Below are 23,249 nucleotides of genomic sequence, written 5' to 3'. Positions count from 1 at the left end.
TTACATGTTTGAAATCTATTTTTATGCTAGTTTAATGAATTTGTAGCGCATATACGAGATTTGAATTAAAGTTATTGAGCTCTAACGAACCCGTAATTAATACACTAGCTGACAGCATGAGTAAGTGGTGGCTGGTGCCTATTAGTGCACTAGCTGGCACCATGAGTAAATGGTGGCTGGTGCCTTCTAATAAGTCTGTAAAGTATAATTATATTGTTAACATAGTGGCCATAAACTGCATGCGTATTCACAAAGTAGTTGAAAAAATTGGGTTGGTGAGCTATTGGTCAAAATATTTCAGTGTACAAGATCTTGGTTGAAATTTAGGTGGATATTTGTTGAGAAAAGGCTTTAAAGAAAGGTCTGTGACATTGCTTTTAAAACAAAGTTTGCCACCTTATAAACTACTATAATATTTTAATGTTCCTTAAGATGAAAAGCTAGTTGGTATTGTTTTCAAGACTACGGTGAAGTGATGGGGGTAATTAAATAATCAGATGAAGAAGCCAGGATTTTTCCAGGTATTTTCTTTTGTTCTTACTTGGATGTATGTACTGTCTAAAATTAAGCTTTAGATAAATAATTATAGTAAAGTTGCAAACGAGAAACAATACAGTACAAATGGATATCTTAATACGATAAACTTAATAATAATCGAAATTCATTACTCAATGTTTGTTCTCTATATATAAATAATTATTTTACCACCATATAATAGAAAGTTGTCCTTATTAATTTTCATGAGAAGCCAAATTCCATACTGGGGCCAAAAATGTTGTGAGCTCAAAATGAGTTGGCCAATTTTAGAAAACTAATTTTAGTCTATTCACCTATATTGTGTGGTCCTTTTGAAGTGGGTGGTTTATTTGAATGAGTCGTAACAAGTGGAAAGGTGCTTCGGAAAACTTTAGTCATTTTTGCGTGAAGTTCATCAATGTATAGTTGAAATCTTAGCTATTTTTGTCTGAATGTAAGGCAAAAATACCCGAATTTCAGTCATTTAAAGTTTCAGACATGAAAAAAATTAAAGAAAATATAACTCAAGGTGCATGTATAACAAAAAAATAGTTAAGTAATCTGAGATTTTTTTTTATCTATTTTATTGTTATTGAGAAAGTTTTTATCTATTTTATTGGAGCCCGAAACTTTTTTAACCCAAAAAATAACTTTTGAAACCAAACTAACCTTTTTTTTTAAAAAAAAAAAGCAAACTAGGCTTCACGCACAGAATCTATGCGTGAAAGGACCAAACTGTAATTTTTAAGTTTGGCCTTTCACGCACAGATTCTGTGTTTTTTTTTTTTTTTTTTTTTTAAGCTATCAAAATCACGTTTTTTCCATACTTTGGGCAAAGATTAGTCATGTTTCAAAACCGCGAAATATCAATATTTTATATAGAACTTAATATATATTTTTGCGTACAATAACGTCGGCTCATTACATCAAGTATACCTAAACGTTTAGATCGTCGTTTTAGGGGTTGTAAAGTGCCCCGAAGTAAGTTTTGTTTGCTTGGAAACTTGTCATCTTTGTTCTTTGGAAATCAAACTCAAAATTAAGTTTTTTTCCGTACTTTGACCGAAGATTAGTCACGTTTCAAAACACCGGAATATAAATATTTATATAGAACTTCATATTTTTTTTTAGCGTAAAATAATGTCGGCTCATTACATCAAGTATACATATATGTTTGGATCGTCGTTTTAGGGGTTATAAAGTGCCTCGAAGTAAGTTTGGAAACTTGTTATCTTTAAGTTTTTTTCGTACTTTGACCGAAGCTTAGTAATATTTTTTTTAGCGTACAATAATATCGGCTCATTACATCAGGTACACATATGTCTCTTCACTCACGTAAATAAAAAATAAGGACGGAAGCATAGGTAGAAAACTAGTTGTAAATTGTTGAAACTTTAAACGGTCATAACTTTGTGCTCGGACGTCCGATTTACGCGATTTTTTTTTATTTTGAGTATTTTTTCGAGATCTAGCAGGGCAAACGGCCATAAGGCGGTTTGGCAGAGCCGATTTTCCAAAAAACGCCCGTTATCCCATTCAATTTGAATTTTGCCCCAAATTTGTGCAAAAATTTCATTCTTCTTTAGTAAAAATCTAATGATAAAAAATCTATTTCGAGATGCTAATTCCGTGGTAATGATGTTTTGAATGTCAATTTCGAGATTCGAAATTTAATTTATGAAAACGAGTTAGATAGCATTAGTGAACATTATAAAAAATAAAAAGTGTCTACTTTGTTGCTTTCACCAATTTGACTTGGTGGTTTAGCCTCTCTTTTTGACTTACTTCTTTTTTATGCCAACAACATGGGATCAAACTTTGGTGGGAGCATTGAATGAGATATATTATACCTTGATTGAACCTCTCGTATTGGATGAATTATTTTTTAATATAATATTTTTATGTCAAAACACTTAAATTAAAACCCTATAAAATATGGCACTTAGATCTAAAAATGACAAGTTTCCAAGCAAACAAAACTTACTTCGGGGCACTTTATAACCCCTAAAATGACAATCCAAACGTTTAGGTATACTTGATGTAATGAGCCGACGTTATTGTACGCAAAAAAATATATTAAGTTCTATATAAAATATTGGTATTTTGGGGTTTTGAAACATGACTAATTTTTGCCCAAAGTATGGAAAAAAAGTGATTTTGATAGCTTAAAAAAAGGAAAAAAAAATGAGGTACCCTCTTTCACGCACAGATTCTGTGCGTGAAAGGCCAAACTTAAAAAGTTACAGTTTGGTCCTTTCACGAGCCTAGTTTGGTTTTTATTTTTTATTTTTATTTTTTTAAAGGGTTAGTTTGGTTAAAAAATATTTTTTGTGTTAAAAAAGCTTTGGGTCCATTTTATTGTTATAACATTTTGCGACATGGCGGAGTGATAATGCAGAAGACTGCAAATCATTTTTTGCCACTTCAAATTCGAATGTCGCTTGATCAGTAACAAACTCGAAATCTCTTTTCTTTGGTTTGATATATATTAATTTTATAAATACTTAGGTACACATTACAATTATTTTAAGTAGGGAAAGTCTCCGGCAACATTGGGTCCTAAATATTTGTTAATTTTAATTTAAAAGGGGTGGTCCCTAAATAATTTAAATCCGTTGAAAGCACAAGAATTTTTCCTAAAGTTATGGTGGTTCCACGTGTAAATTAGAGATTAGATTAGAAAAGCTTTAATTTCTTTTTTGGCCTCTTTTTTCTTAGAAAGATAATATAGCTCTTTTTTCAACAAATGCGTGATTAAGAAATTTTTGTCCATATATCATGTAAAGGTTGATAGATTTCATTATCACAAGGAGGGGATTAAGAAAGCTGAACAAACTGGCATGACTTCTGGGTTTTTGGCCTTTTAGGAAGCATGAAAAGCTTGTATATTTTTTTCTCACTTGATATTTATTGGGTGTTCGTATTAGAGCCTAACTAATTCGGGTTTACTCTGCATAAAGGTGTTTTTAAGAGGAAACATTCTCTATCAGGATTATTATACATACTCAAGACTCTAATATGGGAAAAAGTGGAGGAATAATCGACCCATCATCTATTTTTTCTCTCTCTAAACTCCTCCTCTCAACGGATACAAGATAAGCAAGTACTGCCACGCGCCGTCCCTATGGACCCGCCGGACGCAACCGGAAAGGCGCGTCTGGACGGCGAAGCTGCTCCTCTTCAAGGGGTGAGCCCATCTACTGAAACAACTTCACCAAAAATCTCATATGTGGCTACAATCAGTTCCCCCCACTCGACAGCCATGGATGCTCGACAACTCAAGGAATCAGTCACAGCTATACATACTACTCACAATGGTGCTCCAGCTGTGATGTTTACGGCTTCTGAATATTACGGAATCATGGCCAATGAGTGTAGATTAACCATGGTGGGCAGGTTCCTTAAACCTAGGCCCCAAGTTGACAAACTTCGCTCAAAATTCAAGGAATTAATCAAAACGAAGGGGACAACTACGATTGGGGTTTATGATAACTTCAATGTTTTTCTTGATTTCACAAATGAGGAGGACTTCAATGTCGTTTGGTACAGAAGGGTGATTGAAATTGAGGGACAACAAATGTGGCTACAAAAATGGTCACCGAATTTCAAACCCGAGGAAGATTTGCCTATTGCTCCGGTATGGGTTCTTCTTCCTAAACTCCCCTTCCACTTACACACTTGGCATTACCTTAAACAAATTGTTAGCTCTGTTGGTACTCCGCTGGAAATGGATATGGCTACTAAAGGTAGAACTAGGCCAAGCATGGCCAAAGTGAGAGTAGAAATAGACCTTCTCAAGCCTCAACCTGAGGTTGTTTACATTGGTTTGGTTCATGAAAACGCTCCACAATCTGGTTATATGCAAAAATTGGAATATGAAGGGATCCCTAAGTACTGCAGACATTGTCGAAAATTAGGACATATGATGGCTGATTGCAGAGTATTAGAAAAGAAAAAGGCTGCTGAAAAACAAAAAGTTGATATGCAAACTATGGATACTGAGAATGGGGTCAATATTACTAATGACAAAGGTGATGAACTTGCTAAGGCCATGGAGGAAATAACTAGTAGCAGCAATAGTGCTAGAAATGTTGAATTCAAGAAGAATCAAGTGAATATGGATATTATGAAGAACACAGTGAATGGTGCAGATAAGAAAGATCATCCAGGCAATGAGTTCCAAACTAATCGAGTGGTTGAAACTAATATTAAGGATAGGACCAACACCAACAAGAAAAAAACCAAAAAAAAAAGAAGCTTCCCAAAAAGAAATCCAAAGTGTTTCTCAAGCCCAACATTGTTCAACAGGTTGGTAAATATAGGAACAGGAAAATATTTACTAAACCTACCCTGAAGAACAAAAATCATGAGGATACTACAACTGATCCTATAAATCCAAATAATGACAAGGATGATGCTACTTCCAGTATTCCCGTTAATCCAAATGATGACAAAGTGAAGGAACCGAATGAAGGTAGTAAAGAAGAATTGGATCAAAATGGCTTAGATCAACAGGACGATAAGCAGGACGATGATACAATCAATATCAGCAATGGTAATACATGTAGCTCTTCTAATGATAAACATCAGGCACCTGCTAACAAAAAGGATAGTATCAACCAGAGTGTGGATTCACAAACACACGTGGACAATACTATGGAGAAGCCTGATAGCCTCCCCTCTGTGATCAAGAATATGCCAGGATTGGATTATATCGAGGTTACATCCCCAAATAGAGTAGTCGTGGTTATACCTGAAGAGCAACTACAAGAACAGCAAAATATGGAAGATACTATTGATTTCTCTCCTGTTAACAACAAAAAAAGCTGGAACAAGAAGGGGGTAAGAAAAAGAAAGAAGACAACACCAATGCTACTAAAGCAAAGGAAACAAAGAAGAACTCTGTCTAATTTCCATGATTAATACAATCTTTTGGAACATTAGAGGAGTAAGGACCAAAAAAGCCAATCACAGGCTTAAGAATCTTATCAAAATTCATAAAGTTGATTTTGTTGCTATTTTAGAACCATTCTTGAATATGAGCAAAATTGAGAAATATATGAAATACTTTGGTTTTCAACATAGTCTCTCCAATTTGAATGGCCAAATTTAGATTTTTTGGGCTGGAAATTACAACACCTCTGTTATTGACAACACTGATCAACAGATCACTATCAAGATGCACAGCTCCAACACTAGCAAGGATATCTTCATTACTGCAGTATATGCTAAATGTACTGCATTGGAAAGGAAAGATCTTTGGGAGGATTTGGAAAGAGTTCACCATCTTATTCAGGGGCCATGGTGTATTAGTGGAGACTTTAATGTCATCATATATCCTGATGAGAAACTTGGAGGAAGACCTCATAGAATGTATAAAAGTTTTGATTTTAGTAGTTGCATGGATGCTTGTGAGGTCTCAGACTTGGGTTACATTGGTCCCAAATTCACTTGGTGCAATAATAGGACACCAAGGAAGAGAATTTGGAAGAGACTTGACAGAGTTTTCATCAACGACGAGTGGGCTACCTTATTTCAAACTAATACTGTCAGACACCTTTCTAGAGTCGGGTCCGATCATAAACCTCTTTTACTTAAGTGTTATGACAGTTCCCAGAGAGGTGTCAAATACTTTAAATTCTTGGATTTTTGGGTTGATCAACCTTCTTTCATGCAACTGGTGAAGAATAGCTAGAACACTAACATCACAGGAAATGCTCAATGGATCCTACAGCAGAAACTTAAGCTCCTCAGCAAGAAACTCAGCCACTGGTCTAAGAATGTGGTGGGTAATGTTTATGATCATGTGAATGAATGGGAGATCAAAATGCACGACTTGGAAGAAGTTGATCTACTAAATAGCAGTGACATGAGCAGGGAAGATCTTAATAAAGGCCAAGCAGAATACATTAGATGGATGAACCTTCAAGATAATATGTTGAAACAGAAAGCGCAAACAAGATGGTTTGAAGAGGGAGATTCCAACACTAAGTACTTCCATAGTGTCATCAGACAAAGAAGAAACAGAATTCAACTCCACAGAATCAAAAATCACAAAAACAGATGGGTCCAAGGAAATGACAAGATTGCAAAAGCTGCAATCCATCACTTTGGAAAACTCTTTAACACTCCTCATGATTTTAATGATTTTAACATTTTGGATTATATTAACCCTTGTATTACAGATGAAGACAACAACAAACTTATTGCAATCCCTAATGTTGATGAGATTAAGGATGCAGTTTTCAGTATGAGTGTTTCCAGTGCAGCAGGGCCCGATGGCTACTCAAGTATGTTTTTTCACAAATGTTGGGATATTATCCAAGATGATATCAAGAACTATGTTCAGGAATTCTTTAGAGGGAAGAAACTCACTAAATTTTATTCTCACTCTTGCCTGATTCTTATCCCTAAAACTGATTCTCCCTCTAATTTCTCTGAACTTAGGCCTATTAGTTTGAGTAATTTCACCTGTAAAATCATTTCCAAAATTCTTTCTAATAGGCTTAACCCTCTATTGGGAAGATTAATTTCTGAAAATCAAAGTGGCTTTATTAAAGGTAGATTAATTACTGAAAATGTTCTTCTTGCTCAAGAAATTGTTCAAAGCATTAAGCAATACAACAAAGGTGGGAACTTGATTATGAAGCTTGACATGGCCAAGGCATATGATAAAATGTCTTGGAAATTTCTAATGTGTGTTATGAAAAAATTTGGATTTTCTGGTATCTGGCTTGACATGATTTGGAGAATTATTGCCAATGTCTGGTATTCTATTCTCGTTAATGGCACCAGAGTTGGGTTTTTTAGTTCCTCTCATGGCCTAAAATAAGGTGATCCCCTTTCCCCATCTTTATTCATTATTGGATCTGAATTGTTGTCTAGAATGCTAAACTATCTCAACTTCAATGAAAACTTCACCCCTTTCAGCATGAATCACAATAGTCCTATCATTAACCATCTAGCTTATGCTGATGACAGTGTGATATTCAGTGGGGGCAACAATAAGTCCATCAAGCTCATTAAGTATCAGATTAGGAGATATAAAAAAGCTTCTGGGCAGAAAGTGAATAATGATAAGAGTTTTTTCATTACTGCTCCTAATACTGCCCCCTATAGAATCAATAGAATGAGAAGGATGACGGACTACATGGATAAAAGTTTTCCTTTCACTTATTTGGGTTGTCCAATATATAGTGGCAGGAAAAATATTAGTTACTTTGATGGCATGCTTGCCAAAATTGTTAAGAAGTTTAATGGATGGCAAAGCAATATGCTTTCTTATGGGGAAAAGCTCACCCTCATTAAGCATGTCCTTCAATCCATACCTATTTACACTCTGTCTGCTCTCAATCCTCTCAAGGGCATCATTGATCTCATGGAGAAACATTTTGCTAATTTCCTTTGGGGAAATAGCGATGGCAAGAAAAAATACCACTGGAGTAAGTGGGAAAATCTTTGTATTCCAAAAGCTGAAGGTGGTATTGGTTTAAGAAGCATGAATGACATTACTAATTTATTGATCCTTAAGAGATGGTGGAGGTTCAGGACTCAACCATCTTTGTGGGCAGAATTTTTAACCAAGAAGTACGGCAGCAAAGCTCCCATATCTGCTGATTCTCATACTTGGAAAAGTTTAATGAAAATTAAAGCACAAGCAGAACCTCATATCATCTGGAAAGTTCAAGCAGGAAACTCTAGCTTCTGGTGGGACAACTGGACAGGTATAGGGGCCTTGGCCAAGTTGTGCCAAGGCCCAGGTAAATCTCCTAAAGTTCTTATCAATTCCTTTATTGATGATAATTCTTGGAATATTGACAAATTAAACACTGTTATACCCAATCACATTGTGAATTGGATCTCCAATATTGTAATTGGTAATAACAGTGAACCGGACTACCCCATATGGAATCACTCTGACAATGGGATTTTCACAAATGATTCTGCCTGGCAAATTGTTAGAAATCATAGGCCAAAAAATAATTTCCTTAACAATCTTTGGCATAACAGAGTTCCTTTTAAAATTTCCTTTTTGGCATGGAGGATATTTAAAAGGAGGTTTCCATTTAATGATATTATTATCAGATTTAATATTAACTCACAAACTGATTGTTTTTGTTGCAGGATTACACAAAATGATACTATGCATCATGTTTTTGGAGAAGGAGATGCAGCAAGATACATGTGGAATAATATGGGAAACCCCCTTGGAATACAACATGCAAATCAGCCTATTGTCAACATCTTCAACAATTGGTGGAGTAGAAAATCTGAAAATAATGTTCACAAGATTCTACTAAAGATCACTCCTAACTTCATCTGCTGGGAATTATGGAAGCAGTGGTGTGCTTGCAAACATGGTGGCCAAAGACATTTCCTTTATAGCAGGATGTTTTACCAAGCTTTTGGTCATATCAAAGCTGCTTTGACCAAGTATTTTCAGAAATTGCAAGATATCAACCACTGGCCTACTTTCTGTCTTATAATAGAGAAACTTAGGCCAGTGCATATGGTGAAGCAAGTTACCTGGATCTGTCCTCAACCTGGAAGCATCAAGATCAATACAGATGGTAGTTACTTACATAAGAGTGGCAGGGCAGGCATTGGTGGAATTGTAAGGAATAGTCAGGGTGAACTGATTATGGCATTTTCCATTTCTGTCAATTGTTGTAACAACAATATGGCGGAGGCTTTAGTAGCAGAGTTTGGGGTAAAATGGTGCTATCAACATGGATACACGAATTTTACCCTTGAACTAGATTCTAAGGTCATAGCTACTATGTTGGATAACAACCTTGTCACTAACATGAAGCTAAAACAAGTCCTGGACACCATCCGAAGTATCAAGAATAGAGTTGGGATTCAAGTGAGCCACTGCTTCAGAGAAGGGAACCACGTTGCAGATCTTTTAGCAAAATTTGCTTCCACATCTAATCAGAATCTCCTCACTAAGTCTCTCCTTCATTTGCCTAGACAAGCAAGAGGCTCTTTTCAGTTAGATAAGTGGCAACTGCCCAGTCTTAGGTGTAAATATGACAAAGCCAATTTTTTTGTTAGCTAAATTGGTTTGATTAGTGATATACCAGAAGGCGCTCTAATATATTGTTTTGTAAGCCTTCTGGTCTCCTTGGGGTGATTTAATCACCTTTGGCTGTGTTGTATTGAGGTCAGGTCTAGCCCCCCTCTTTTTGCTAATACAACACGACTCAGAGCTGAGGTAATTGATTAAAAAAAAAAAAAGACTCTAATATGATACATCTGATTAAAGATGAAGGAATCAAGCTTATATATACGTGAGAGTATGTGTTAAAGAATTCCAAAAATAATCTTGTTTGGAGCACACAGGGCTGTGGCTAGTGGTCAACGAAGTGGATTGAGCACCATGGGGTCTGGGGTCACGATAAAAAACACTAAGTGATTTCTTCCTATCTGTTCTAGCCTTGGTGGACATGATTACCTAGTACCTGTTTTTGGTGGGAGGTGACCATATTCCGTGGAATTAGTCGAGGAGAGCGGCAAGCTTGCCCTGACATCGAGGTTATCACAAAAAAAAAAAAAAAAAAAAAAAAACCTTCTCTGCAAGTTCAAGTTTTTGAAGAATCGGTTTGGGAATTTTCAACTTCAATTTCCAAAAACTTCAACTTTGAAAACATTTTTTCTCAAGTTCAGCTTCAAGTTTTCAAACAAATTAATGCCATGAAAGGGTTGCATCTAAGAATGTCCAGTTCTAATTGTTTCATTTTAGAATTTTTATTTTCCACATAAAGCGAGATTCCACCCTCCCCCTCTATAAAGTAGAAATAAAAGAAAAATGAGGTAGACAACATCCATAGTAAAGATATGTATCAACATGAAATGTTTAAATACTAAATTCTCCATGTCGGAACTTTGTTAGGCAATTAAGGAAACTTCAATAAATACATATAACGTCATAATATTGCGTCATATTTTTATTATTTTCCCATTTGTATGTAACGATAAAATAAAGTGGTGATGAGAAATGTGAAAGCATTAATTTTAGGTGGGCTAGTCTTAATCTTTCATTTTCTTTAGTACATGTGAGTAGACAATTTGTCCAATGAGTAAAAGTAAACATGTTTCTTTATTTGTGCCCAAAGATTCAGAGTGATTTTATGTCGTAAAAGTCTCTATCTTGAATGCACGTGATCTCTATTTTGATTTTTCTACTCGATGATTGATATCCACTTTAAATTTGACTAATCAAATTCGTATTGGTAAAGTATTCCGTATTAAGGGTAGTTGTTGAGCTAGCATTTTCACTTATAAAAAAAATTAAAATATAAAAAAGTAAATACTCGAACAAGTAAATGAGATTCAACATCGATACATTAAAAAAATAATTACGACTTTGAATGTAGTGTAATTTTTCAAACTCCCTTGTGGGGTAGGCTCTCAACCGTGGTAGTTTGGAGCACCGTATTTACATTTTCTTTCATACAAGAATTATTAATATTATTATCATAATTTCTTGTTCTTCAATTTCTGTTATTATTTATTATTTTCTGTACTTTGATTATCGTATTATACTTGTGGTTACTGTTCTTAATTATGTAAAATGCTTTTCTTACTAGATGTGTGATGGATTCTTCACTTTCTTACTTAAAAACTACTTTAAAATTCTTTCATTTTTCTTTCTCTTCTTCTCTTTTCTTTATTTGAACCGAGGGTAAGTCAGAAACAACTTTTCTATCTTCCTCAAACCTCATTTATGGAAATAAATTAAATTTATTGTTGTTGTTGCGGACCCTTTGATTAAAAATGGTATTATTATGAGGGATCAAATCCGTGACTTTTGATTATGTTAGGACAAATAAAACTGCAGTAGTCTACAGTGGTTAGTCACATGATTTATTGCTCAATTGACTAAGTTCCCATAATCATTTATAGTTGATGTGCTATGTGGTACCAAGTCGCTTGTTGCATTTGCTACTTTCTTATGGGACATTAGGCTGTTCATTGCTTTTTTTTTTTTTTTTTTTCTTTTTTTACTTTTTTTGGCATATAGCAATAATTCTAAGAGCCCATTTGGATTAGCTAAAAAAAAGTGGCTTTCAAATATAAATGCTTAAAGTACTTTTAAGTGCTGAAAATTATTTTATAAATAAGTATTTTGGATAAAAGTGCTTAAAGAGTTTTTAGAAGTAAAGGTAGTATTGGAATTAACAGAAAATATAAGGGATAAAAGGGAAAAGTTATTAGTCAAACCAAAATGGTTTTTAAGCAAAAAAAAAAAAATTGGGATTGAGTAACTTCTTAGTTTTGACTTATTTTAAACACTTTTTAATTTAATTTAAGTTATTTTCTATTTTTGCTAAATATAAATTAGAAATGGCTTATAAGCTGTTAAACTAGCTTATAAGCCAATCCAAACGGGCTCTAAATCAACTGCATATACTTTGTAATTATAATCAAATTATATATTTGTAATATTTGAAAATCCATGACATGTTCTTATATGAGAGAGTTACATTGAAGGTAAATGGGTAGAAGACAAATTTGAGGGTTACACATCGTGCAAGATTTATCAGGTCATTTCAAATCCCTCTCGAGCTAGAACAGTGAAATATTTTGAATTTAGCTAGAATACCTTTTTTTCAGAACCCTCATGGAAGAAGTAGTCTCCTTTTCCTCATTAATTGTTTAAGTTTTAATAATCGTTAATATATAGAAAGTCCCCTAATTACTATTATATATAAGAGCCAATATGGGGCTTTTTGTAGTCCTCATATTATGTTTTGTCCTATAATGCTGCACCACGTGACGAATTTTACCCTAGATATTTTTACTTTTGCTCTCTTTCATAGCCATGCCCACTTGGGCCTTTGTAATTGGACTATGTATCTTCTTCTTTTTTTTCCTTTTTTTTTTAATCTCTTGTTGTCCCTTATTAAATTATTCATTCCATTCATTTTTATGTCATACTAAAAACATATTTTTACATGTCTATTTTAGCAAATCATGAAAGATTTAATAATTCTTTCTATATTACCGTTATCATTAAGTAACTATATAGAGTATTAGTAGTCAAACTTAAATTTTAATTAGGATATTTTACTCCTAATAAATAATTTCTTAAGGGAAGTGCCAAGTAAAAAAGAATCGAGAGTGTGCCTTTTACATTATTTGTTATTATAATTTTTTCTAAAATTTATACAACTTTGGAGTCACTGTTTCATTTTCAATCAGAACATGTATTAGATCTTATTACTTAGTACCCCATTTGCTACTCTTTAGGTGTGTTTGTGAAGGAAAATATTATTTTTAAAATGTTTTTCAGAAAAATAAGTGTATTCTTACTTATTTTCTTGTGTTCCGTATGTAAGCAAAATATATTATCCTAAAATCAATTGTATATAATCTAGACAAGTACTATGGGAGGTGGGGTGGGGTTGGGGATGTGGTGGGTGGTGGTGATGGCGGCTACGAGGGTGGGGTATTGAAGATGAGGTGTATTGGAGGGCAGGGAAGACTCTATGAATGTGGAATGTCATTTGTCGAACTTAATTTTTCTACTTCCACTAATGAAGTCATTTTCCTCATTTTTAATGATCTTATTTTCCTACAGAAAATGTTTTTCAAAAATTTTGACCAGCCCAACGTGAAAAAATTGAAAAACATTTTCTAAAAAGCCTCCAATTTTTTTCTCCATAGCAAACACACCCTTTATTTGTTTTAAACCTCCAAAATTTTGCTTCTTTAGTGTAAAGAATATTGTGTCCCTTTGTATTTGCTACTTCTCCTTCAAAACTTCCTTCCTCATAAATAACTTGTTCTTTAAAAATTATTCAATTATGACTAAGAAACTTTAATAATTATGAAGACTTACCAACAAGACATGATTAACGTGCCACTAAAATAAATTAATTATACAATAAAAAATGTGATATAAATTATATTTTTATAACTAAATTTACTATTTTTTCATCATGAGTTTTGGCCCGGGCTTAGCACGGGCCTCATGCAACTAGTTGAGTCATAAGCCCGGGCCTCATGCAACTAGTTGAGTCATATGTATGTATGTATGTACGTAAATATCTCTCTCGATATATAATATATTTGGATTTGTAATGAGCGGCAGTGTGGAAATACGATAGATTCTCCAAAAAAAAAAAAAGGGGGAGGGGGGGGGGGGGGGGGGTTGGTTATAAAAAAGAAGAATTGTTTTTTGGAATTGTAATATATTGGGAGATATTTTATATTTTATGTAGTTTTTTTTTTTTTGGTAATTAAAAGATTTTTTATTAATTACCAAATGGTAGCCTTACATATCAGTAGCAGCTATACACAGCATGCTAATCGTCTCAGATCAGTACACACGCTACCTAGAGTCTAAAGCTATGAATGTCATTGTAGATTCTAGGTGTAGCTCTAACACACGCAACATACATAATCTCCTTAGCTATAGCTTCCCAAGTTCTACTGTGTTTTTCAAATATTCTAGCATTTCTCTCAATCCAGATGGCATATGTGGCTTCAGTACAGACCAGCTTGAATATTTGTGCTTTCCGGGATTTTCCTTTTGAGTTGTGGATGAGCCACTGTTGATGCTGGCCCCAGTTGACAGGGTTATAGTTCTGCATTTGCATCCATTACCCGACCCTCCTCCACACCTTTCTAGTAAACTCACATTGTACAAATAAGTGCTCCCTTGTTTCATCATGCATTTGACATAGACAGCATTTGGGCTCCACCTCTATTCCCCACTTTGCTAATCTTTCAACAGTGAGTAGCCTTCCCTAAAGTTGCAGCCAAATAGTAAAAACAACTTTTGGTCTAGCTGCGTTCTGGAACATCATACACTTCCATGGCACTGTGGTCCTAGCAGTTATGGCCTGGTAGTAGATTTGTCGAATCAAGCTCTGCCTAGTAGGTTGGATCGGCATCTGGTTTATTAAGTGTCTAGCTTCAAAAATTTTCCTTACTAACCAGCTTGCTTGCTTAGGGACCTGCACACTCTCCATTTCCTGTTGTTTGATATAGTATGTGTGGATCCATCGGATCCACATTTTATCCTGTTTATGCTCAATATCCCACCAGTGCTTAGCAATTGCTTCCCTATTCCAGATGTACATGTTAGTAATGTTCAAGCCTCCCACACTCTTAGGAGAGCACAAAGTATCCCATGCTACTAAAGCTTTTTTGGTTATAGCATTACTCCCAGACCACAAGTAGCTCCTGCAATGAGCTTCTATGATCTTCATGACCTTAGTAGGAATGATATAAATTTGTGCCCAGAATGCTTGCAGTCCAAATAGTACTGTCTGAATAAGTTGAGCCCTGCCAGCATAAGAGAGTTTTCGAGCTGTCCAGGATGAGATTTTAGCCGTGATCTTGCAGATCAGTGGTTGTCATTGGATAAGAGATATCTTTTGAGTTTCTAGTGGAATCCCTAAGTATTTAAAGGAAAGCTCCCCATAAGAATATCTCAATTTTCTCAAGATGCTCGCCTGGGCAACTTGGGCTACTCCACCGAAGTAGACTGAGCTTTTTCCCAGGTTTGCTTATAACCCGGATGCCTGGGAAAACATGTCGAAGCACTGGTGCAATACAGTCACTGAAGTTATGTCACCCCTAGAGAATAGGAGCAAGTCATCAGCAAAACATAGATGGCATATTCCAAGTTTAGAGCATCTTGGGTGGTAGCGAAATTCCTTTATCATCTTGAAACCATTCAACATTCTACTCAAATATTCCATCCCTATAGCAAAGAGGAAGGGTGACATAGGATCACCCTTCCTTAATCCCCTAGCAGCCTCAAATGGAGTAGCAGGCTCTCCATTAATCATAATGCTATAACTCACAGTTCTTACACATTCCATGACCCATTGAGTAAATGTAGTAGGAAATCCCACCTCATACATCACCTGCTCCAGGTAGCTCCATTCTATTGAATCATACGTCTTTTGTAGGTCGATCTTAATCATGCATCTAGGGGATATATGTTTCCTACAATAACCTTTGACTAGTTCATGGGCAAGAATAATGTTATCACCTATCTTTCTACCCGGTATAAATCCTGCTTGAGCTTCACATATCACAGTTGTCATGACCTTTTGCATTCTATTCACCAAATTTTTTGAAATAAACTTATAGAGGACTGTGCAACAAGCAATGGGTCGATACTCTCTAATGGATGCAGGGTTAGAGTTCTTAGGTACCAAAGTGATAGAGGTGCAGTTTACAGGTTTGTGCATTTTTCCTTGGTTGAAGAAGTCCATAACAGCTCCCACAACTTCTTGCTTGATTACGCCCCAAGATTTTTTTAAAAACACTGCATTGTATCCATCTAGTCCCGGTGCTTTGTCATCTCCTATAGCCTTTAGACTCTCAGTTACTTCGTTTTCAGTAATAGGTACACATAGTTGTAGTCTCTGTGCTTGTGTCAGTGTTGGCCCATTTTTCATAGCGTTACTGTTAACGGCAGGTAGAGCAGCAGTGGATGTCCCCATCAGTCCTTTATAAAAAGCCACAATTTCTTCCTTGATAGTTCTGTAGTAGTCAATATATCCCCATCCAAAGAAGGGAGTGTGGTTATCTGCTTCCTTTGAGTTCTTTCCTTTAATATTGCCGAGAAATACGTAGTATTTGAGTCTCATAGCTGAATCCACTTAGCTCTTGATTTCTGCTTAATAGCACTTTCCTCTATGAGGGACCATTTCTCTAGTTTTATTATAGTTTGCTTTTCCTGGTCTTGCAATACATCAGTCCATTGTCGCCTCATTTGTACTTGGATCTCAGCTAGAGATTGTCTTGCTTGCTCTATATTCTGTCCCACATACTTAAACTCCTCTGTGTTCAGTTTTTTCAAGTCTAACTTTGATGCTTTAAGCTTCAGCCAAATATTACCCATTCTGTCCCGAGACAGCTTCTTAGCCCAAACTGCAGAAACAATGTCTTGAAATTTGTTATGCTCCGCCCAGATATTGAAGAATCTAAAAGGAACTTTAATGTTTCTCTGTATACTTGTTAGAGTCAGTACCATAGGGGCATGATCTGATATGTTGGGCAATTCATACTCTAGTACCACCTGTCCCCATGCCATCATCCATTCATGGTTGCCAATGGCTCTGTCCAGTCTACTGCACACCCTTTCGTCACCATGTTGTTTATTACTCCAGGTATAATATTCTCCTTTCCAGGCTATTTCATTTAAGTGCAGCTCTTGTAGACATTCAGCAAAATCCCTTATTTCAGCATACTACACAGGGTTGTTACTCAATCTATCTTGGGGGTAAAGAAGAGCATTAAAGTCTCCACTGATCAGCCAAGGTCTGTTAATCCCATGAGCCAATTCCTTCAAGTATCCCCATAAAGATTTTCTTTGCTCAACTGTGTTATTATATCCGTATATCACAGTCAAATAGCAGTTAATCTCAGCCCCATTTGTGACTAGGAAATAGAGTAGTTGATTCTCCTCTCTGATAAGTGTCACTGTGTATATGCTAGTGTCCCATATCATCCAAATTCGACCATTAGTTGCTGTATTATAATGAGCACACTTACCCCATCCTGGAGCTATGTTTTGCATTATTCTAGTTGTGTTGTGTTGCTTTACTCTTGTTTCAATCAGACCTTCTAGTTTAATGTGTTTATTCACTAGTATCTTCCGCACATCCTTCTGCTTATATCTCTTATTGACTCCTCTCACGTTCCAAATTAGCCAAGTCATTGTGTAAGAGGTTTCCTTTTATCAGGGGATATCACTGTTTTCGTTACACTTGAACTCTGGGCTCCTCCAGTCATTTTTTTTGCTGATGCTGAACTTAATGTAGGAAAGTTTGACAGATGCAATTCAGGATTGAGGCATCCTTGCTCTTGGGTGTTAAGCGCCTGCTCATTCTTCCCACTCTCTTTGTTTTGATCTGGGCTCAGGGGATTTTTTATTGCACATGGCATAGTCCCAATACTAATGTCTACCATTGCAGCTGGCAGTTCTTTAGCTAGTGATTGCTCTGGTATGAGTGCAGTACCTGAGTTGGTTGGTCCCTTGGGTTTGTTACTTGCTGCCCTTCTTGTGCTTGGTTTGGTTCTTTGGATACCCAGGCCTGAATTAGCTTTGGTCCCCTTCTAGTAGCCCTCCTTCGTGGTCGTGCTTGAGCAGCAGGAGCTGTTACTGGTGAACATTTATGCCCAATGGACTGGCACACTTCGCAATATAGAGGTCGCCAATCATATGTCACAGGTTGGGTAAACAGTTTCCCATTTGGATCGAGCACTTTAATCTCATCAGGTAAGGGTTTGGTGATGTTTATTTCAATAAGCATTCGTGCAAATGAGACCCTTGTCTGCTTTGCCGTACACTCATCTGCATAGATAGGTGTTCCAATAGAGCTAGAAATTCGACTAAGTGAGTTTGAACCCCAACAATTCATTGGCAATTGTGGCAATTTGACCCATAGAGGAATTTCAGTAGGGAATTCCTCAGAGAAGTTAAAATCCGGCGTCCAGGGTTTCAAAATCAATGGCCTGTAATTGATGGTGTAAGGTCCAGCATACAAAATTTCACGCATCTTCTCAATTGTTTGGAATTTGACAATAAAGTATCCCTCCTCATGTAGATAGACAGTAGGTTCAGTTATGTTATTCCAAGTTTGGGAGATAAATCTGTTCATGGTGTTATAGCCAGGACACTCACCTATTATGTAAACAATTAGTGCACACCGCCATTTCTCCGTCTCCCTTTCCACATCCTCCTTCTCCAGTTGTACCACCACCTCACCATCTATAATCATGAGAGGGGGGGGGGGGGGGGTGTACTGCAAAGATAACCCATTTTCTACAGATCTATTTTTTACAAACAAATTCACCTAAGGTACCTCCGGTTTCTTACCCTTGTCCTCTCATTTGCCAGAATCTACTGTTGTTTGTGCATTTCTCGGCCCCTCATTTACAACTCTTGTGGCTGTGGCGGCAGCTGACACAGTACTCACATCTGGTGACTCCATAGCACCACTACTCATCTGCAGTTTTCTTGTTGGCCCCGCTGTGCTAGATGACGACCCTATCTCATTCAATCCTCTCTGAATTGAGACTGGTGGTGCAGCCTTGTTAACCTTACCCAGATCCACCGGCGTAGTTGGTGCTTGAGCCCCTACAGAATTAACAAACGTTTCTAGTGGCATTTTTCGAGGCCTTCCTCGACCCCGTACCGCTTCCTTACCTCCTGCTTTTCCTTTTCCTCGTCCTCTTGCCATGGATTCCTCACCGGCGTTAGTTAGCTAACTTGCGCCGACTTCATAGAGAGAGAACGCTGTTTTTAATACTTTTTAAAAGAGAAGACTTGTTTATTTTATGTAGTTTTAGTGGAATATTAATTTATTATGTCGGTATCATTAATTGAGATTCGCCAAACTAAAAGTATTATTTAAGCAATATGTAGATGAAAGCAATAAAGAACATAATTTAAATATCACAAGAATTAATAGGTTGAAAGAAAAATTCACTAAAAACCAAACTATTCTTTTTGTGTATAAATAAATTAAAAAAAAAGACATTTTATTTTGACAAGGGTTAGACAAATAAGTCATTTTCACCATAATGATTATGTTTATCCCCAACTCTAGCTGTTTTGTTTGTTCTTGAATTGTATGCGCCCTTAATTAGAGGCATGAAATATCTTAAAACAACCTCTGACGAGGAAAATTTTCAATTTCCTAGTTTTAATTAGAGATTTTTACATAAGAGTCGATCAAATTTATTGTTATATATAAATTATACGTTTATTAAACATGCGCCAACTATTCTAATTTAAGAAATTGTTTGACGAACTATTTAGATTAATTCTCATTTTTAATATATACATGAGGAAAGTCCCTACGGGTAATTACTTTCCCGCACTAGATAATTACTGCAAACAAATTTAACTTATTGTGATTAAATAATTTAATAAATTAATAATACAGATTAATTTATCAAGATGAAGTAATAAAATGAATATGCAAACACATGTCATGTATCTATCGATTTGGTGTAAACACTCAGTACGATTAAATTTATTCTGTTTAACAAGTGTTTATCAAGGACTATACTGGATAAGATTTCAAATTAAATCTCAAACCCTGTCATTAAAAATCACTTTCAGCTAGGTAGCATTCAATGTTTGAATGGTATACGGCCAAATGCATATTTCTATTATTTTTAAATTTAAATGGTGGGAGAAATCTCTTTCATTTTCACCAATATATTACTAGACTTGATTCTTAAAAAAAACATCCTGTCGTGAAATTATACTCCATGTCGTCCTCATTGGTCTCATAACAAACAGGAAAGTATATACATATTCACATATTCAGTGCATATCAAATTAAATAATTTAGCTTCCATAATTAGAAACTAAAGTGAGAATACATATTAATATTTGAGTAACGTATTCTGCATCGTAAATTTGGTGTTCTGAGTATATTTATTAATAGGCGTTTGGACATGAATTTGATAATATTTGACTAAACAAATATTATTTGAAGTTAAGTTAAAAAAAAAAAAAAAAAGACATTTGAAGATTGATATATGTTTGGACATATATTTCACTTGAAAAAATATTGGAGTTTCATAAGGCATATTTCTTTTTTTACTTGAAAAAGTGGAATGAATTATTAACTACAGTTAACCAAGTAGGTTTCTGATTTGTTGTTAAAAAAGATTGTATCGTCAGACATCTCTATTGCATTTATCATCTGTAATAACAATCAAGATTTTTGCAAATTTATTTTTTTGTGATACTATGTTATATGTTCTCGATAATAGAATATTTGAAACACAATATCGTTATAAAATTATTTGACCGTAGGTTCATATGTACTCCTTCTCCTATTTTCCGTACTACTTTCCCATATTTATATATTTTTTGAAAAAGGAAATCTATGAATCATGAAAAAATATGCATCATCTATAAAATATTAGATGATTTGTCTGCTTTATTGTCAAAGGGATATGAATCTAATCCTAGTCCTCCCACTTCCACATATAGCATTAAATTAAAAGCATGCATATTATTTTATTGTTTTATAATGTGAATAACAATGGTACAAAACCCCACTTGTAAGGGAGCTTTTAATATACCAAATTTCAATCTCTCATTTGTCAAACAATAATTCTTTTTTAATAGCCACCATAAGAATACAAATATCACAGAGATCCGATGCACACTTTCGTTTATGTGTCGTTTCATTTTCTCACAATGCGGAGTATTGGAAAATACCACGATTTAACGTCGTGATATCATGATATGTATTGTACGCTTTGGTTCGATAAGCTTCATAGATTGTCTCTTCCATAAAATTATTATCGAAGTTAAACATGTGTAATTTGTGTTATAAATAAAAATTCCTCACTAATTTCTTCTCCCATTTCGATATAAAATTCGTATAAAGTATTATGTGTACCCCTTCTATAGAAGCTTGCCAATTTAAAAGCCTATCCGTCATTTTCTATGACCCTTGTCATTGGCCTGCCCTTCGTCATGGACGTCAAAACAACATAAATCACTAAAAGTACGATGAGATGAATGAGATTCTTCTACTTTTAATCAAATGTTTCAAGTTCAAGTAGTTTTTATAAGAATCATTTCTATCTTAAATAGGTCCTACACGATCCAAAGTTGAATTAGTCAGATTACTAAATTTAAATACCAGATAATTTCTTTTTTTTTTAAAGGAAGAAAAACAACGAAGGAAGGAACAAAGAAGGTGCTCAGTGCCCACTACTTAAAATAGGATTTGGGCCAACCTCCACTTGAATATTCTCAACTTTTTATTTTCCAACTTTATCAAGATCAAGATCACATTCACACTTTTATCCAATAATTAATTCAATTATTGACATTTAATTACATAATCCTGTTATCCACCATGACTTCACGTCGCTTTTTTTTTTTTTTTGTTTAAATGTTAAAGAGTGCAAGCAATTTTCATACTTTTTTAGGTGCTTTGTTACCAATGGATATATTCCAATCTCATAGCTTTTTATCAACTTTTTAGTAGATGAGGAAGAAGGAGAAAACAAAAGTAGTAAAATGATATCACATTCGTTTTCCTTTTATGGTTAACAATAACAAATGTTAGCTTCATTGGCCTAAAAAAAATACTACAGAATTTGTCCACTTTAAAACATCCGATTTGTTCAAACAAAATACTAAGATAAAGTTAATTTTTTTTTATTCAAATAAAATCGGTTCAAATATTTACATATTTTATTTTATTAATAAAAATTTCAGATAATACAACTATATAAAAATGATTAATTCCGATAAACTATTTTTTTCTTTCTAGATAGATGAACATTATTTTGAAACAATCCGAAACAAAAAGGTGGATAGTTAGTGGGCGTTTGGCCATAAAAATTATTCATTTTTTTTCGAATTTTTTTTCACTTTTTTTACTTTTAGTGTTTGGCCATAAAAATTATTCACTTTTTTCCGGAGTTATATTCCGGAATACTGAAAACAAGAAAAACTTGTTTTTCAAAAAATTTCAATTTTTTTCACTTTTTACACTACATTTCATCAAAAACTACAATTTCAAAAACTATAGCCAAACACAGCTCCAACTTCAAAAATTCCAAAAAAAATGATTATTTTTTTGATATTTATGGCCAAACGGGCCTTAGTTTATGACCGAAAAAAAGTAAAGTAGTCATTAGGGTGGAAAAATTATAATGATGATTAGCTTTTCCCCCGCTTTTTTATATTTTTTTATTTTGAAGTTTTATTTTTTATTTTATATTTATATTCCAATTTTCTTGTAAGCACTTGAGAGTAGGCCTGTGCACAAATCGGTTCAAGCCGAATTTCTGAACCGATTTGAAATAATTCGGATAATTCAATTTGAATAATACAATTCGATTTCGATATACAAATGAAATTGTAAAATATTACGGTTTAACGATTCGAATACGGTTTGCTTCAATTATCAACCGAACCGATCCGAACAGACTGAATTTATATGCCACTAGTGACTAATATGACTAATTGGGTATATGTAACGTGGTGTTGGCGGATTTGTATGCTTGCACAAGTTGTCAAGCTCTTGTTTTGCTATTTATATGCTATTATGCTTGCAAGTTTATGGTTTTTCCTTGGCTAATGTGTTGATTATAAGGCTGCAAGTTTAGGATCTCATTATTTTTTTGTTATGTTTACTCTAAAACTGAAATGAAATAGTTGTTTGTTTAAATTTCGAATAAATCGAACAAATCGATTTGTGTAACCGAACCGAAATAATAAAAAACGAATCAAATTGAACCTAGAATGGATCGAGTTTGATTGAGAATTTTAGAAAGTCGAAATTTAAAATTTTAACTCGATGATGGCCAAAACCGAACCGAATGGATAGGCCTACCTTGAGAGGGACCATCCCAGAAAATAAGACACGTGACCGGCGGCTAAATAAAGTGTTAACGAGAAAATGATGTAGCCAATTTATCACGATATATTTTAGTTCCAAATTATCCGCAAATGAGATTAACAAAAAATAATGCATTTTTTCAAACATAAAATAAAAATGCATTGACCAAATAAAGTCTATAGTCAAACCGACATATATAAAATAATATAATTTCATTTCTATCCTTGTCAGTGGTCATTAGCCACGTGTGGTTTTGTAGTGCTTTGCTTCCTATCCTTATTGGATATTTGAATATTTGGATTTCCAACTATTTTTAATCAACTTAAAAGAAAAAAATTAGCACGATTTTTTTTTTTTTTAAAAAGGAACATT

The 23,249-nt window shown here is 34.7% G+C and overlaps 3 protein-coding genes across 3 annotated transcripts; 2 read left to right on the top strand and 1 right to left on the bottom strand.

Moving 5' to 3' along the window:
• Nucleotides 1–384: 384 nt before the first annotated feature.
• Nucleotides 385–10,456, top strand: LOC132629989 (uncharacterized). The gene is made up of 2 exons (XM_060345470.1): nucleotides 385–521; nucleotides 8,641–10,456. The coding sequence occupies exon 2, from the start codon at nucleotides 8,660–8,662 to the stop codon at nucleotides 9,575–9,577; it is 918 nt and encodes a 305-aa protein (XP_060201453.1). The 5' UTR covers nucleotides 385–521; nucleotides 8,641–8,659; the 3' UTR covers nucleotides 9,578–10,456.
• On the top strand, nucleotides 3,641–8,655 carry LOC132629784 (uncharacterized). The gene is made up of 6 exons (XM_060345135.1): nucleotides 3,641–4,711; nucleotides 4,825–5,358; nucleotides 5,630–6,137; nucleotides 6,228–7,317; nucleotides 7,402–8,473; nucleotides 8,641–8,655. The coding sequence occupies exons 1-6, from the start codon at nucleotides 3,641–3,643 to the stop codon at nucleotides 8,653–8,655; spliced, it is 4,290 nt and encodes a 1,429-aa protein (XP_060201118.1).
• A 7,021-nt stretch (nucleotides 10,457–17,477) lies between the features above and the next one.
• Nucleotides 17,478–18,269, bottom strand: LOC132629783 (uncharacterized). Its single transcript, XM_060345133.1, has one exon. The coding sequence runs from the start codon at nucleotides 18,267–18,269 to the stop codon at nucleotides 17,478–17,480; it is 792 nt and encodes a 263-aa protein (XP_060201116.1).
• Between the last annotated feature and the right edge of the window lie 4,980 nt (nucleotides 18,270–23,249).

The sequence above is a fragment of the Lycium barbarum genome, chromosome 3 (genome assembly GCF_019175385.1).
Source record: "Lycium barbarum isolate Lr01 chromosome 3, ASM1917538v2, whole genome shotgun sequence".
Taxonomy (NCBI): domain Eukaryota; kingdom Viridiplantae; phylum Streptophyta; class Magnoliopsida; order Solanales; family Solanaceae; genus Lycium; species Lycium barbarum.
This window is presented reverse-complemented; position numbering and strand designations above follow the sequence as displayed.